General features: G+C 33.8%; 1 protein-coding gene across 1 annotated transcript in view; it reads left to right on the forward strand.

Moving 5' to 3' along the window:
* LOC136029907 (serine-rich adhesin for platelets-like) overlaps nucleotides 1–17,878 on the forward strand; it is a 64,664-nt gene that overhangs the window by 36,684 nt on the left and 10,102 nt on the right. The window contains exons 4-6 of the mRNA XM_065708409.1: nucleotides 283–483; nucleotides 10,358–10,623; nucleotides 12,524–12,766. Coding sequence (XP_065564481.1) covers nucleotides 283–483; nucleotides 10,358–10,623; nucleotides 12,524–12,766 — 710 coding nt within the window. The remainder of the gene's footprint in view (nucleotides 1–282; nucleotides 484–10,357; nucleotides 10,624–12,523; nucleotides 12,767–17,878) is intronic.

Consider the following 17,878-nt stretch of genomic DNA (forward strand, 5'->3'; position numbering starts at 1 on the left):
ATTTACGAGTGGGTGATCGGATCTTAATGAATTTTGCTATTTAGAAGGATCTCGTGACTCAGAGCTCTTATTTCAAATCCCAACCGGCATTAAGCCTCTGATTTTCCTTTTAAATCAATCTATTGATTCGTAAAATTTTGCTTGAGCTCATTCCATGTGAGCTCCTGTCTCTCCCGACCTCGCCACAAGTGCCATATGAGTTCTTAGCTCTTGTTTGCTTTTGTTTTGTTAGGGTTTGCTTTTGTTAATAATTTTTTTTGACAATCTATTTCTGTTTTTAAGGGAATACAAGCACTTGTAGACTTCGCGACAAACCTTCAGGATGGACTTTTTCTACAACATGAAGTTGAAAAAATATTAGACAAGCTACTTATATGCTTCAATATGACGCTTAACGAAGATGAAGATGACGGAATGCTTACTGAATCTGCTCTGTCTTCTGTCGAATATATTCTAACAAAGAGCAATCAGTCAATATCTGAGGTTTGATACTTTACTAAGAACTCTGAAAATAAAGGAGCGTCCCTTGCATATAGCACAGACCCAGAGGCTCCAAATGGGGGGGGGGATTTTCTATAGTATTTAATAAATAATTTATTTTAGTATGTTTATTAGTAAGTTGAAAAAGAACAATAATGGCCCCCTCCCTTTATATTTCAAAATACCTTGTTTCTGTACCTTCATTTAAATAAGTTCTTTTCCTCCTCCATTTTGTGAATTGACACCCCTGCATAAGATCATGAGCACTACCTGGGATCATGATAAAAAAAAAATGTTTATGCAAAATGATTGTTTACGCAAACGTACACAACGTGCTCGTAATCTGCAAAGAATAATGCATTGACAGTCTATATTGTTATTAGCTGTTTCGCTGCGGCAACTCAAACGGCATTGAACGCATTTAAACTGTGAGTTCATAGGAGAGCAGGATAACTAAAAAATACACTTTTGTGTTTTTTCCTTTTGTTGGCCACCATTTTTTTTTTAAATGACGTTTAGTTTTGAATTGCAGGTACATCGTGTAAAACAAGTGTGATGTCAAAGTTTTAAATTTTTATTTTCACTTTATTTTTCTTTACTAACAAAGGGAGGACAAGAAAATAAAAATTTGTAAGCAAGAAATTTTTTTTTACAAAAATTAATGTAAGTTATGTATTCAATCATATTTTGTACATTGCAAAGAAAATTCAAATAATCGTTACAAAGACTAATGACACGTTCGCTATTTTTCTAAGCTTGATAGGACAAACAGCCTCCATCCCACTATGTGTTAGTAGGAATATTGTAATCTGTTCTAGTAGTATATATTTCTTTGTGTCTTCTTCTTTTTTTGAGACTGCTATAAACACTTGCCTCCTAGTTTTTTTCTTAAGGATCCTTCCTCCCTTCCGATACCTGGAAAATTTGTAGCCCATGAACCGTGCAGCGTTTTTGTTAAAGGGGTGTCTTGGGGAAAACCAGCTACACCAATCGGTCAAGCTGACCGAGCTTAATAATCTGTAACATAAATCACAATTCAAAGAAAGTGAAGCTTAACCCCCTTTTAATTGCTGCTGCCGAACCATAAGTTTTGGCCTGTTTATTTTCTTTAATGTATTGCGTAATGATTTTAAATTCACCAAGTAGCGTGTTTATTAATTATTTACTTTTCTTCACTACTGCTTGAATAGCACCTACTCGGATAGCGCCCTCTCTTGGGGTCTTGAAATCTGTACAGTAGGGTTCTCTGATACGCGGAATTTGCTGGTATGATTTCCATTAAAATTTCTTTATTCTTTGGAGGTTTGTCTCCCCTTTCCCAGAAATTAGGTAGATTTTCTCAGGATCGTAACTTATATTTGGAATCAGGATACAAAGGTAATTCTTTTAATGTATCTATTGATATCAAAATCTTATTTTCAAGAGCTAAGGGAATATTGAGCCGAGTCGCTCATTACTTACAGTTTGTTATCACAAACTGTTTGGCTAGGTTTTGAGAAACCACAAGTAAAGCCTATGAACAGAATATTTATAAATCCTCTTTACATAAAACTTCCTAAATTCGTCAGGGGTCTCTTTAAAATAATCTGTATGGCTTAACTAATCATATTGACCTTAGCAAAAAGACTGTGAATAAGTTCTAGTAGCGTTATTCTACCGAATAATTTTTTGGATATAAGTTAGAGAGTTAGAAAGGGTTTTACAAGTGAATAGCTCATCGATAAATTCCCTTCCATGCTGTGCTCATTACGGTTGGCATCTAGAGGCTCCAGCCCTTGTGTATGTGCCATCGTTTTACTTACTAAGAGTTGCTGAGGCGCCTGCCACCCTGCCACCCAAAACTTGAGCCGCCTGCCACCCTGAATGATAATATGATTTATTCAGGCCTTCTAAGAACAATAGCATAATTGTTTTTTTTCATAAATAAATGCTTACATCACAACTATGTTAAATTATAAAAGTCTACCAAATATAACTTTCTTCGTTTTCCCTCTCCCTTTTTATTTACATATGAATTACTAAAGTAGGACAACATTTTTTTCCTCACCAAAAAATTGCATTGAATAATATTACATAGAATTTTTCATCGCTTAATTTTATTTTCTAGGATACTTCATCTGTTTGTTCTATTATTTTTGTTACTGAGGTTGTTCCGATGTGAAGGCAAAATATTTAGGCTTTTTAGTTTATTTTCATGGCTGTCTCTATTAAAGTACCAGGGAAATCAAAATAATAGTATATTTATCCCCTAAATCTGCCTTAGGTCTATTACTACCTGAATATTTTAGTAGTATCCTTTCAACGAATTCTATGAGAGCCCTGTCCCAATGTGCTATTGAAGTTACCAAACCCTCATATTCCTTCAACGATTTCTATGAGAACCCTATCCCAATGTGCTATTGGAGTTACCGATACCTTATATCCCCTCAACAAATACAACAAGAGCCCTATCCGAATGTGCTATTGGAGCTGCTAGTCCCTCGTATCCAGCTAAAAGCTCCTAGGAGAGACTTAACATTTTCTAGGAACAATATATGCACATTTTCTCGACAAAACTCTTCGATGGTTACAAGTGGGCCCATACACATATGGTCTTATCGCAATTTCCGGCTGATAAGGAAATTCTTGGAAATTCATGCCAGATATTCTTTCTGAACCATTGCCATGTGCCAAGTGCCATGTGCTCCCATTGTGCATGGTATCTCAGACATATATTTTTGTATAAAAGAATGATCGGCCAAGAAATTTTCATTAGATGAAGAGAGCTTAATCTAACAGGATATATAAACGGAATGTTAACAAGGACTCTAATATACAAGAAGTTTGTGCTCTGTGTATTTTTTATTGCATGTTTTGCAGATGGGGACTGTTTTTAATACAGTTTTGGTTTATCAAACGAACGTTTACAGTCCCTTTAGTTACCGAATTGTATGTATACCATCTATGGTTTTACAAGTCTGTACTAGCTATTTTGAGCTCTTGAATTCAGTCCGTGGAATGTTTTTACTTTCCGGGGACGGTAAGGAGCAATGTCAAATCAGTAAAGAGCATTTACTGAATTTTATGTGTTTTCACACCACAAATAATCATTAGTTTTTAAAAAACACCCCTCCCAACTAGTTATTCTTAAAGTTTTGTATTCAGTCCATGGATTAATTTTAAGCCTAAGTCTTAACATGAATATTAGTAGAATATATATTATGAGTACGACAGGATCCATCTTCACATTTAAATTTTTCTTCTGTTTGCCAACGAGAAATAGATAGACATAGTATCGTAATCAATATGACAGTGCTTCATACTCCTCGGAGGGGAGGGAGGGCGGTGGGTCAAATTTTTTAAGGGGAATTTTTTCTGCTGACATAAAGAAAGAAAACGATCAAAAGTGGGGGTTTTGAAGGCCAAACAAATGTACTGAAGAAATACAGAAAGTGAATATTTCGAGAGAACAACCACCTCTCTTCTTCAGTGCAAACAAAATAATATAGTCAAGGAAAACTCCAAACAAAGAACAAAAAGCAAACGCGAAAGTCAACAAAACCAGTTAAAAACCAATGAAAAAACGCCATAAAACTGAAGATAAATAAAATTCAATAAAAGACCAAAAATTTTAAGCATTAAAATCAAACACCTAACAACAAAAAGTGGGTGATTCGTCAATATCCACGATCCGTACAAAATCTAACAGTTTCGAAATATCGTCGATGGATACTAACGAAAAATTGAGAAATAAAAGAAAACATTCATTCACTCAAACAAACGAACCAGCAATTAGATAAATTAGAAAACTAGGTCACCTTTATTTCTGATTTTAACCATTGCATTTCTTGCAGATACCCTTTGAGACCTAATGGATTGATAACGTGTTTGATTATGTGATGGGGGAAGTGGTTCAAGGTTTATTTCAGGGATTACTAAATTATCAGGTTCTCTTTTGAGAAAACTGAAACACGACTCATATATTCTTAAATCACCTGAATCTCTGTTCGAAACTAGATGTAGGTATTTATTAATTTTAACAGCTTTTCTGTGCTGCCGGACAATACCTTTGTCAAAACCTTTTTTAACTTAAAAGTTTTCATCTTTTTCCAAGTCTTAAAATCACATTAAATATGCTTGAAAAAAAAATCACTTATGATATTTAAAAAAATACAAAATGAGGATGATATAAATATATCAGTCGTGATTTTTCTATTGGAAAAATAGTGTTTTTATTGATTTTCTTTGCTTAGTTTTTTATTAAACTTTCAAACTGAACTTTTTTCAACTTTTTTTTCATGTATTAAATCCCATTAAATACACCTATAGCAAAAAAAAACCAGTGACATTTAAAAGTACCAAAGGCAAGATGTTATAAATACATCAATCGTGATTTTCTATTGGAAAAATTTTGTTTGTATTGACAGTTTTTTTTTGAACTGAGAGTTTTTGAACATAGAAATTCGAACTTAAATTTTTTTTTCTTTTAAGGCTAAGAAAGAAAGACACTGTATATACATGTAGCAAACAATTCACTTATGACATATTTTAGCAAACAATTTGGTTATATTATGGTTATGTCATATCTAAGCTGATGCAAATCAGCTGAAAAGACGGCGAGATGATGAATTTATATTTGAAAGTTTTTTTGGTTATAAGGATATGAAGTCCCCTGACCACATAGATACGACGATGCTAGATGATTTATTGGAAATGATAGACGATATCCAAAGCCCCCAGGAATTTACTAACTCTTCCAATGAAAAAGAAAGAAAAATTGAATCTTCTCTCTCATATGTCTGTGTGTGTGTGTGTGTGTGTATGTTTGTGTGTTTTGTATGTGTGTATTTAAAAAAAGGATTATAAATGTATATTAGATGCTATTAAAATATTGTTTCTTCAGCTTAATAAAACGGTATAATTCCAAAAAGAAAATAGTTTCTCATTTCATTTTTCAATGAAACATCATATTAAATACGCACAAACGAAAACACACATACACACACACACACACAAATACTAATAGATTTTTATCGTAGGTAAATCAAGTTAATGTTTCTGCAATAACTACATCCATTCTTATCATCTTTTTTACCAAAAATCTGTTTAAATCGTAAATTTTCCAAAAACAGTGGATACATCCCCTGTTTCAAAAACAATTCAATGGACAGGTACATTCTACAGTTATCTGTATTTTCAACTGTGATGGAGAGTAGTATGTACCAATGTAAAACTCCATTCAGATTATTTTTCCGGACCATCATTTTATGGCAAATTGGCACTTTTACTAAAAACGATTCCAAGTCGTAATAAAATGTTTTAGGAAAGCCAAAAACATTCACTAATGCTACAGTGTCTGGCAAGAATCCTATGATAAAATAAAGACTTTTGCGCCAAACACGAAATTCATGGAGGGACTTGACCTTTTAGCATAATTGAACCATTCTTGGTTGATTATTGATGATTTAACTGAATCCATTGAAGAACGGTCTTCGGATATGTTACAATTGTTCACTGACCGATCTCGGTCTGACTCCAATAGAACTTGTCCCTTCACTAAAGGAGCATTACGAGGACTATCTTAATAAATTCATTAGCAATGAGACAATGGCCGACGATGAAAAATTAATTTTACATCAAAATGGGCTTTGACGAGTCGACAAACTTTAACCCTACCGGGAGAGACCAAATGTCATTGATCACAAAAAGGAAATGACTCCAAGTTCAACGCCACAACCACTACCAAAAGAAGACGATTTGTCTAAGGTTTTGACAAGTGTTGCAGATCTAATGCTTCATTCTTATCGTGATCAGTATAAAAGACTCTTGACATATCTTACTGAAAGTGAACATGTTCAAATTGATGGTAGTGAGAATCAAGTTATAATCCGTGGCAAGACCAACATTCTACTTGATTTGTTATCAGACTTAATAAAACATCGTAAAAGACTGGTATCATTTAACAGTCATTTGGATAAATTTATAAACTTGTCAAAATTTCCGAATAGTCTTATTCGTAATAAGCATATTTTAAAACGATTAAAGGAATTTAGGCAAATATAAAACGACTCAAGCGAAGGAGTCTTAATATCTCTACATTACCCTCACCTGTTAGTATGCAAAAGGGAAGTGTGCACTTCACAACATGTTTACGTTCAAAATGGTTGAATTTTTGAGAACTGTTTACTAGAATATTGGTAAAGTGGGAAGTTTAAGCTCACCTACTACAATTGCTCAAGTCAATAGACTTGAAAAGAAGCTAGCAGCAGAGAATTTAAGGAATGAATCAAGTTATGCCCTACATCGTAATCATAGAGTTCGTCGTAGTCACTATCGAAAAACTGAAGCCTTTTTTTCCGGTTGCAAATATTATGAGCAGATTTTTTTTACTCTAAGTGAGATTCAACGTCACAATGTTGATTTATAATCAACGGCCTCATCGATCCCTGTCTTTGTTTGCCCCTAAGGAAATTCATCGAAGAGATGGCAGCACACTTGACACTTTTCTCAAAATAAATTCCAATGAAGGGGGAAGGGAAGTAAAAAAGAAGAAAATCAGTGGTTGTGATATTGTTCGAATCAACCAAAATATTAATGTTTTTGAAGAGGGGAAATACTTATGGTCCACTGAACTTTTTAAAGTGTCCAGAGTCTTAGACACTACACTCATAGCGTATCGTTTAAGGGACATGAAAGATGATGAGTTTCTTGCGGTTTTTATGATTATGAATTACAAAATTCAAAAATATTTGAATGTCTCAGATAGCGGAGATATTAAAGAGTCGTACTGATAGGGGCAAGAGACTGTTGTTTGTTCGTTGGTTAGGATACATCTCTGATTTTGATTCGTGGATATCTGCTGAAGATGTACATAATGGCCATTGATTTATATGACGTTTATATTCAATGTCTCTGACTCCTTCGACAATGATTTGAATAAAACAAGTGATTTTTAGACAAAACTCTCCCCACCTTTATATCTGACGACGGGGAGTATGAAGTTACTCTTATCGATTGTATTCTCAAAATACATATGACATCCCGAGAAAAGATCGTATATATGAGATAAAAGTTAGACCAGTCGATTGGTCACTCCTTGTCAACTATGAATGGATAGAAGCACTTAAATAAAGTGAACACCCTTATTTCACACTAAAATACAAAGAATTTAATAGTATGAATGATTTGTGTAGTTTAAATCAATAGAAAAATTTCTGCTCGTAGGAATAGTGCATTCCAGCTTAATTATTCAATGGAATTTGGCAAGATTTACATTAGCTCACCCATCGACAATGAAATTATTTATCTCAGCGATAACCCAAGAGATGTTCTTGGCTTTAAACATAATATAATCCATGGGGAAAATGTTGGAGCTGTCAGTGGGTTTAATCGTGTTATTTCTGCAGACTATCCACATGGTTTATCCTTGGACAGTTGTATATTTGCACATGCATCCTTTGTTGAGACATCGAGATTTGGTAATTCAAATGTCCCCCTTCTACGTGTTCTTGAATGAAAAACCACTCATGAACACATTAGTCGCTTTAATACAAAGCATTGTTAGTTTATTCCTGTAAACACTTCGTATTTGGAACTCTGCCAACTAACATTAAGAAGTGACAAAGGGGATCCTTTAGGTATAAAAAAGGTTTGGACATGATTAAATTTAATTTTCGACCCATTTAGCAAGAGATGACCAACAGGAAAAGATATTTGTTTGTCCTGATATTGATTGCTATGTTACTACTGTCAGACCCTGAGCACTGGGTATGAAATGGACTTTTACAAGGGTCGGTCGTTAATGTCGGTCTATGGTCGCGGCAGTTGCTTTGCTAAGCTGTTTTGCTCTGCATTACCCCTGGCTAAAATATATTGCTCCGGTTGCTGCGGATTTTGTATCCTCTACGTTTCACGATTGGGGGATGGTAAAAAGAAAGTGTCTCACAATATCTCAGGTTCGGCATAAAATGTGGAAAAGATTTAAAAATGTCCAGAAAACCTTATCACTCATCAGTCTCTGCTCAAGTCAGAAACAAAGAACATCACTCTTCTTAAAGAAGGAAAAGAAACCGAGAAAACAAATTGCTACTTCGAATTTAGGATTTATTTTCCTAGACTGAAATGACATATCTACCCCACAAGAAATCTCATCAGACAGTCAACACATTTCTAAGTTCTTTCAATGCAGAAATTGTAGATGTCAGTGTAAGCATGGTTACTATGAACAATACTACCCACAAGAACCACTCTCTGAAAACATACGTTTTAAAATTTAGTCCAACGAAGACTTCTTCAAAGATTTATAATCTGAAATTGATCAGTTAGATTCAAACATTTTGCAATGTTACAAGATTCTGCATGATTTTCTGTTTCTCAAATCTATCCATCTTTTTGTTCTTGACACTCCTACTACCGATTATAGACTAAACTAACATAGCCAAGTTTCTACTTTGTGCATACTCTCAATGCCTATCGGTCCCCTAGAGAGAGAGATGAGTAAAAGATCAACTAAAATATCTAACCAAAAAAAATCATTATAAAGCGTTTTTAGTGTCAGAAATGTAACAAGAGAATAATATACATTCTCACTCTTTTTCATGATGTGAGTCAATCTGTTGTCTTCAATGTGCTTCATGACTGCATTCAATCCGTGTGGTAGTCTGGATATATGTATTATATTCATTTTTGCTGTGAAACGGAATTGTTCTTCCAACTAAAATTTGCTCAAAGATGTAACATATCTACTAAACGTCTCATCCCACTCAAATTTTTGTCGACAATCCTTTCTAATTTTAACTGCTACATTGGGAGTTCTTGTCTTCCTAACAGTTGAAGGAATACTACTGATTTTTTCTGTTAGTTGTTTCGCAGTTATCAAGTTTTTAAGGTAGTATCACATCATTGTCATCATAAAGATGTAACATATCTACTAAACGTCTCATCCCACTCAAATTTTTGTCGACAATCCTTTCTAATTTCAAGTGCTACATTGGGAGTTCTTGTCTTCCTAACATATGAAGGAATACTACTGATTTTTTCTGTTAGTTGTTTCGCAGTTATCAAGTTTTTAAGGTAGTATCACATCATTGTCATCATAAAGATGTAACATATCTACTAAACGTCTCATCCTACTCAAATTTTTGTCGACAATCCTTTCTAATTTCAACTGCTACATTGGGAGTTCTTGTCTTCCTAACAGTTGAAGGAATACTACTGAATTTTTCTGTTAGTTGTTTCGCAGTTATCAAGTTTTTAAGGTAGTATCACATCATTGTCATCATTTCCTCGTTGAATTGTGAAAATAAATGAACAAAACTATTTAATTAAGACTGACTACACTTTTCGTCATGAAAAATCCGAACGTTAACTACCTGTTGATTTCTTAGTACAAATACACCTTAGGGAAGATACATCTTCTTTAACTCCTTGGTGCCATGTTTTTAAGCTCAGTTCTGCTGATTTTTAGCTGATTTTTTTATCAATTATGCCTAAATGGCATAACGATGTATATCTTTTTCGCTGAAAACAGATTTTTCCTAATTTTTAGATATATGGCTGTGTAAGTATTCATCTAACCTGTTAAAGCAGTCAGATTATTATCCCTATTACTTACAGATTTCAACATTTTCGCTCACAATAAATTGCATTTTATTCACATTTACAGTTGAAAAGGCAAAAGAAAAATTCTAGTTTTTCTAATTTTTCTAATTTAAAATTCGAATTTTTAAGTTTTCAATCGTTAAGAAATAATAGATAGATTAGATTAACAATTTGTTCGAAGAGAAGATATTAACGGTGTTTTATGATATTGAATTTTCTTTTGTAAGGGAACATCTTTATTTCCCCCACAGTTTTATGAGATTTTTTCCAAAAAAACTACATTTTTTTTCTATTTAAGGAGGAAAGGTTAAGAAACTTGGTGACTTCAACCACAGCTATTAAATCTATGGGAGACCAACTATTAGAAACCAGTGGTATGCAAGGCCAGCCAATCTTCTCTCAGTCGTCTAGTGGAAAGGTCAACCTTGGAGTAACACGCTCAAATTCTGAGGTCAATTTTGGCTTTAATTCTGTCAATGTCACTATCCCAAATGGTAAAAAAATCAAAGATATTATAGCATTTGAAATAGAAGAAGAAGGCGTGGCTCCAGGCACATTAAGTAGGTAAGGTCTTTTTTTAATGAAAAAATTTAGGCAAAACTTTCCACAAGACAAGTTTTTTTTTAAAGAGAAGCAAAGAGCTCCATGAAGCAAAGAATGAGCAAAAATAAAGTCAAATAATCTTACGTGCGTAAAACTACCACAATTTACTTTCCATGAATAAATGACACACAAAACAAGCAGAAATTACAATAAATAGCCTAGTCATACTCCCACCCCCCTCAAATATCCCCCTAAACCAATAAAATCCCCCTGAGAACGTCTGTACACTTCCCAGTAACCATTACTATATGTAAACACAGGTCAAAGTTTTCAATTTGCAGCCCCTCCCACGGGGACTGCGGGGGAGTAAGTCGTCCCTAAAGACATAGTTATTAGGTTTTTGACTATGTTGAATAAAATGGCTATCTCAGAATTTTGATCGGCTGACTTTGGGGGGAAAATGAGCGTGGAAGGGGGCCTAGGTGCCCTCCAATTTTTTTGGTCACTTAAAAAGGGCACTAGAACTTTTAATTTCCGTTAGAATGAGCCCTCTCGCAAGATTCTAGGACCACTCAGTCGATACGATCACCCCTGGGAAAAAAAAACAACAAAAACACATAAAAAACAAAAAACAAGAAAACAAATAAACACGCATCCGTGATCTGTCTTGTGGCAAAAATGCGAAATTCCACATTTTTGTAGATAGGAGCTTGAAACTTCTACAGTAAGGATCTCTGATACGCTGAATCTGATGGTGTGATTTTAGTTAAGATTGTATGACTTTTAGGGAGTGTTTCTCCCTATTTTCTAAACTGAGACAAATTTTCTCGTAACTTTTGATGGGTATAACTGATCTTGATGATCAGATTTTAAAACTTGTATATTTAAAATCAGCATTAAAATGCGATTCTTTTGATGTAACTATTGGTATCAAAATTCCATTTTTTAGAGTTTCGGTTACTATTGAGCCGGGTCGCTCCTTACTACAGTTCCTTACCATGAACTGTTTGATTATCTGGTTTGATTTCCTTATAAATTCCACCATACCTATTCTTTTCATCTTTTTGACATGGTTACTTACGCTTTTTTTGCCAATCTGATCATTTTTTGGCTATTTTTTACTTTGAAATGTGAATTTAGCTCTTTGTATTTGCTCTACGAGTGCGAATTTAGATTCTAAAATGCAAAATGTAAATTCGGCTCTTCGGATTCCATTTTTGTGGCCTTTAAATAAGGGTTCAAATCTTCAGAGCTTGTAAGGGTTATTTGACAAAAAATAATATTTTCTTAAGCAAGGTGGGGCTATATACCACTCGTGTTTTTCTGTAGAACTGTAGCATAAAAACAAATCAACTCTGAATATATTAGGCTGATATTTCTTCGGGCAAGTTAATTCATTACAGCTTGTCCGAAAGCAAGTTTCCCATTAATGATAATGTTATGTTATTTCTTTTTAGCCGTAAACTAGGCACTCATGTCGGAAAATACGGACGTTTTTGGGAAAAATTTACCAAAATTTAGCAAATTACAAATACAGTGAAGAACTACAGTAGTCCCTAGCCCTTTCCTCTCTCGTGTTGTTTTCAGTCTTAACTCGTATCGCTTCTCATTAAAATTAAATAAGAAAAGCAAGTTTTTTTTAACTGATAGAAAGGAGCAACTTAAAACTTAAACTTAAAACTTAAAACGAACAGAAATCACTCCGTATCTAAAAGGGGCTGTTCCCTCCTCAATGCTCCGCTCTCTACGCTAAAGTTTGACTCTTTCTCTCAACACCACTTTTGAAAACAATAAAAAAAACTTTATTTACTGATTTTTTTTATTTTTATTTACTGATTATGGCGCTGCAATTTCTTAAAGCAAACAAAAATTCTTTTGTTTTTTGCTCTTTCCTAGACAAAGGATATAACCTTATTTTTAGTTTTGGAGAATCTGGCAAAACCAATTCACCAATCCTTGGGGTTTCTCTTACTGATACGGAAACAAGAATCCAGATTTTAGCAGATTCACAGCTGAATGAAAATGAAGAAATTCAAATGATTTTCAAGAACTTTTTGCCAGTTGATGGCCCATTTGAAAGCATAAGAAGAGATTTATTTCCTGGGGAAAGTCAAACAATTCGCCAGGGATCTATGGAGTGCTCCTTTTTGGCAGAAAGTCCTAGGTCAGTTACAGATTATTATTTTTCTTTATTTTTTCTCATCATTAGCAAGGTTTATGGTAGTGCTTGCATTAGAAACAAGCAACGGGTATCTTTTTTTTTATTTTATGTACCATAATTCTTATATTTTATATAAGATTTTAAATTTGTATATTTCAAGTTATATTATATATTTCATTGTATTGTTTTATTTTACTATATATTTTATTTTTATATATGTTATATAAAATATATTATATCTTTTTATTTTATAAGAAAAATTGCATAATTATTTTTATATTTTATATTATTTGCTTATCAACAAGCTCATGAGCAAACATTCACGAAGGTAGCCGCCAGTTACAAAGGTAGCTAGTAAATGCAATAGGGAAGTTTTCAGAAAATATTTTCTCTATACTCTAAATTAAAAACATAAAATGGATGATTGCTGAATTTTCACAGACAAAAGTTTGAATAGCAAGGACCTAAAAAACAATTGTTTATCCTACGGACCTCTCTGAGGTCTATTCCTATCTGAAAAGTATGATTTTCAAGGAATTTCATTTTGTTTGTTTCGAAATTATTGAGTTTTCTGGCCAGTTGTCCGTCAGTTATACGCGTTCAAATGTAAGTAATTAGTCAGATTTGTCAATGCTTTTCGTCCGCAACAATTCAAACATTCTGTTGATTTTCAGAGACAACTGCAACTACAAAGGAAAGTCATATGTTTGGTACTATTTTAGCTTATATTTGGCGGATTTTCACTCCTTTTTTTTGGGGGGGGGGGTTACTGCCTCTTACCACCGGAACTACATGCAAAAAATTAAGATTGCCGAAATTTGAACTCAATTAAACGACATTAACCGACGCCGCTAATCGTTCTAAGTTTAAAAAATTTAAATTTCGGGCCAAAAGCTGACATATGGAGCCATAGTTCTAGAATGGTAAGTAATAAAACCTGCTTAAAATCTCAAAACAAAGCCAATGTTGTTCTTGAAAATATATATTCTATACATAATTGCCGTTATTTTCAGTCAAACAGAGTTACAACAGCCTTTAGGCCCAGTAACGTGACCTGGTACCATTATAAGCCAGTTTGGGACTATTCTAAGAAATTTACGGGTTTTTGGATGATCTGTCTCGGATTTAACATTTTTTCTAATTAAGAAATATTTTGGAGCTTAATTTTCAAACATAATGAGCCTTTTGTCCAACATGGAAATTATTTTTTATTGAATTAAAATCAAGTTGGTGGATTATGATGAAATAGTTGAGAGACAGGACTAATTAAAAATAAAAATAAAGCCAAGACAGATATTCTGAGTGAGAAGCAAAGTTTCCATAAGCCTTTTTCCAAATTATTAAAAAAAAATAATATCGTTTCACTTGTTGATGGGCAGTCTATCATCTATTCTAGAGCAGAACCAATACTATAGGAAATGAACTAAAGGTAATTCAAGTAGTCTGTCGGTTCTATGAGCCACTTGAAGGCAATTGGAGACTCCAAATAAAATGTCTTCCAAAATTTATGACTGACTATGTCCAGAGGACTATGTCCTTATGACTGACATGTCCAGAGGCAGGCAATTGAGTAACCTAGATTGTTCATATTAAATGTGCTTTGCCTACTGGGAACGTCCCGCTGGATTTGCAATGGGGATTACCAAGATTCTTAGGTTAAGCTATGACAAAGAATGTCCACTAGACTTGTATGCAAAACTTGGGACTGAATTTGCTTGGCATCACAGGTAAACAAGTGACCTAAGCTAATTAGCGCCCAACTGCCCAGATTCTCAGGCGGAATTCTTAGGATTGACACATAACCAACAAGTCCCCTGGACTTGCAGGTAAACGGTTAGACATATAGTTTACATACGGTTTGGGTAAATGGCACGGGTAGGTTAAACAGAGAGAGTAGCTATGGCTCCCCATAACAGCGTCATATAAGCGAAAAAAGGACCGAAGCCTAATAGGGACCGCCCGCCTAAAGTCTCAGGCTAGTGTTCCAATTTATAACCTCAGACAGCTACGCTATCAAAAAAATGAATTAATATTTTTCCTTCTGTCCAGCATCCAACAGGAGAAGAACCAAAGGAGCAAACGTTAGGAAGAGAGGTGTTATACCTAGCTTGCCGTCATCATATCTTGGAAATTCTGTTAAGTAGTGTATACAACACGAAAATTGGATTAACCAATGGAGGTCATCCAGATACTTTTAAGAGATTCCTCACTGTGTGGTCCACCATAGACAAAGGAAAATACGACAAAGGTATCAGTGACAATCTAGTACAAGAGCAGCTAACTCCAGAAGTAATTTCAAGTGTAGCAGCTGAATTCAAAACGAAAATAACTGAGAGCCACTCAACAGACGACTATAAGGAGCTATTGCAGTTGGTTCTCGTATTTGTTGGATCTCTAAACGGCAACGTTGTGGGTTTTGGAACTACAGGAACCATTCATGACGCTAGGTGGATGGCAAAGGCTATTTAACGCTTGTAGCTAACTCCAGCAGTAATTATAAGTGTTGCAGCTGAAATCAAAACCAAAATAACTGAGAGCCACCCCACAGATGACTATAAGGAGCTATTGCAGTTGGCTCTCGTATTTGTTGGATCTCTAAACAGCAACGTTGTGGGTTTTAGAACTACAGAAACCATTCATGACGCTAGGTGGATGGCAAAGGCTATTTAACGCTTGTAGCTAACTCCAGAAGTAATTACAAGTGTTGCAGCTGAAATCAAAACCAAAATAACTGAGAGCCACCCCACAGATGACTATAAGGAGCTATTGCAGTTGGCTCTCGTATTTGTTGGATCTCTAAACAGCAACGTTGTGGGTTTTAGAACTACAGAAACCATTCATGACGCTAGGTGGATGGCAAAGGCTATTTAACGCTTGTAGCTAACTCCAGAAGTAATTACAAGTGTTGCAGCTGAAATCAAAACCAAAATAACTGAGAGCCACCCCACAGATGACTATAGGTTAAGGAGCTATTGCAGTTGGATCTCGTATTTGTTGGATCTCGTATTTGTCGTACTTGTTAATTGACGTTTCAAAAACTACTTTAACAAAATCTCTAGAATAGATTAAATAGCAATGTAAAATTATCAACTCATGATTGTACGCTGTCTGCATTATTTTTGTGTCGATTGTGTGTATTAGACACCTGAAGTTTATATTTTAAAATAAAAACTGTCATTAGACTTAGCAGTATTACTTTTTTTTATATTTCAGCTTTAGCCAAAAAGCTAAATTTATCACTTAACAATGGCTCCTAGTGGTACCAGATCCCATTTTTGGGGCTAAAGGCTGTTGTAACTCGGTTTGAATCACCAAAATTATCCATAGAATATGAATTTTGAAGTACAATAATGTCTTTCTTTTGATATACTAAGCGGGTTTTTATTATTTACCGTTCTGGACTTATGGCTCGTAATGTCAGCTTACGGGATTTTTTTTTTCAACTTTGAGCGACGAGCGGCACGGGGTAACTTCGATTGATTCAGCTCAAGTTTTGAACATCTTAATATATGGAAAGAGGAACCGTTTTGTGGGGTTATGACAAACAAAATTCTGACATTTTTCCCCTTTCTATGAGATCTGGTCACCCTAGTTTACAGGGAAGATTTTCTCATTAAAAACTTAAGTCCCTATTTTTCTAGTTTTCAAAAAAATTTCTAGACCACAATACTTCTCCATTTACAAAAAGTTAAGCAAAATAATGGATGAACAAAGCAGTGAACAAAAAATAAAAACAAAAAAAATACTTCAATTTAAAAAAAAGTAATATATCGGCCCCACATCCGTTAGTTTTTCTCAACGAAAAAAAAACAAAGAAAAAAAAATTACTTTTAAAAATAACACACAAAAAAACGACAACTGAACATGCGGAAAGAAAAAACAATAAATAAAAATAACTCACATTATAAAAAAATTCCGAGCACTCATGTTACAACATAAGAATAAAACCAAAGCAAATGCCTATAGTGAAACAATGGGTCACTCTCCTCTCAACATTCAGTGTATAAATGGGAATCTATTAAAAGTGAAGTCTATATTTACTTGAACAAACAAAATTTTGAACATTTTGAAAATTTTTAACATTTTCTGAAAACTTACGAATTCCTCGTCTCAGTTATGTCTTCCGTGGGTAATTTTCTATGATTTAATCCGAATTTTATACCTTTCTCTAGGATTTCCTTTTGTTCTTTGGTTATCTCCCTTTTGCTTAAATTAGTTTCCCCAGGGCCTGGGAAATGCTTAGGTTTGTACATTGATATTTTTTGTTTTTCATGTTCCCTTTTCAATTGCAAAAAATTTTGGTTTAATCTTTTCCTGGATAATCTTAAAAAATGTTCAAAAGAATTTTTGAAAATTGATATAATTTGATGGAAATCATAGGTATTAAAAAAAACGCAAAGGCTACTTTTTAAAGAAATCTATTTCTTTTACAATAGTTGATCTCTGGGAACGTTTATCTTTCAAGTCATGGTTTAAATTTAGTAAATTTACTTTTTTCATGTGATTAGACTCACTATATGTACTTAAATGATACTTGAAACAAAATGATTTTGGAATTATCTTATTTACTTTACAGTTTTCTAAATACTTTTTTTTGCGTAATTATATAGACATGTTTTTTTGCTAAATTAAAAAATAAGAAAATTATTCAATTTAAATTTGTCTTTTGCAACACGTAGGCTAGACGTAAAAAATTTTTTGACCACACTGCTTTTCTATTTACGAAAAAATAAGCAAAAAACGGGTTTTAATTTCAACAAAGAAGTGAAAAAAAAATAAAAACAAAAAAACACTTTAAATTTAAAAACGAAAATATCTTTAATATTTCGCCACACGTCCGGAAGCCTTTCTTAACGGAAAGTGTTTATGTATATACCTTTTGATAAATCCTTTATTAGTTTATCCCGAAAACTTAATGAACATACAAATAAGATATAAGAATTTTCAGCAGGAATTGAAATAGAAACTATAATAAATTTTGTTAAAACAACTAGCAGGTATACTAATTATCTCAAGTTTAGAGACAATTTTTACCATCAAATTAGGGGATTAGCAAAGGGAGGGCCCTTAAGTCTGCTGTTAGAAAATATTTTTGTAGAGTATGTAGAAACTTTA

The sequence above is a fragment of the Artemia franciscana genome, chromosome 8 (assembly GCF_032884065.1).
Source record: "Artemia franciscana chromosome 8, ASM3288406v1, whole genome shotgun sequence".
In the NCBI taxonomy this organism is placed as follows: Eukaryota; Metazoa; Arthropoda; class Branchiopoda; order Anostraca; family Artemiidae; genus Artemia; species Artemia franciscana.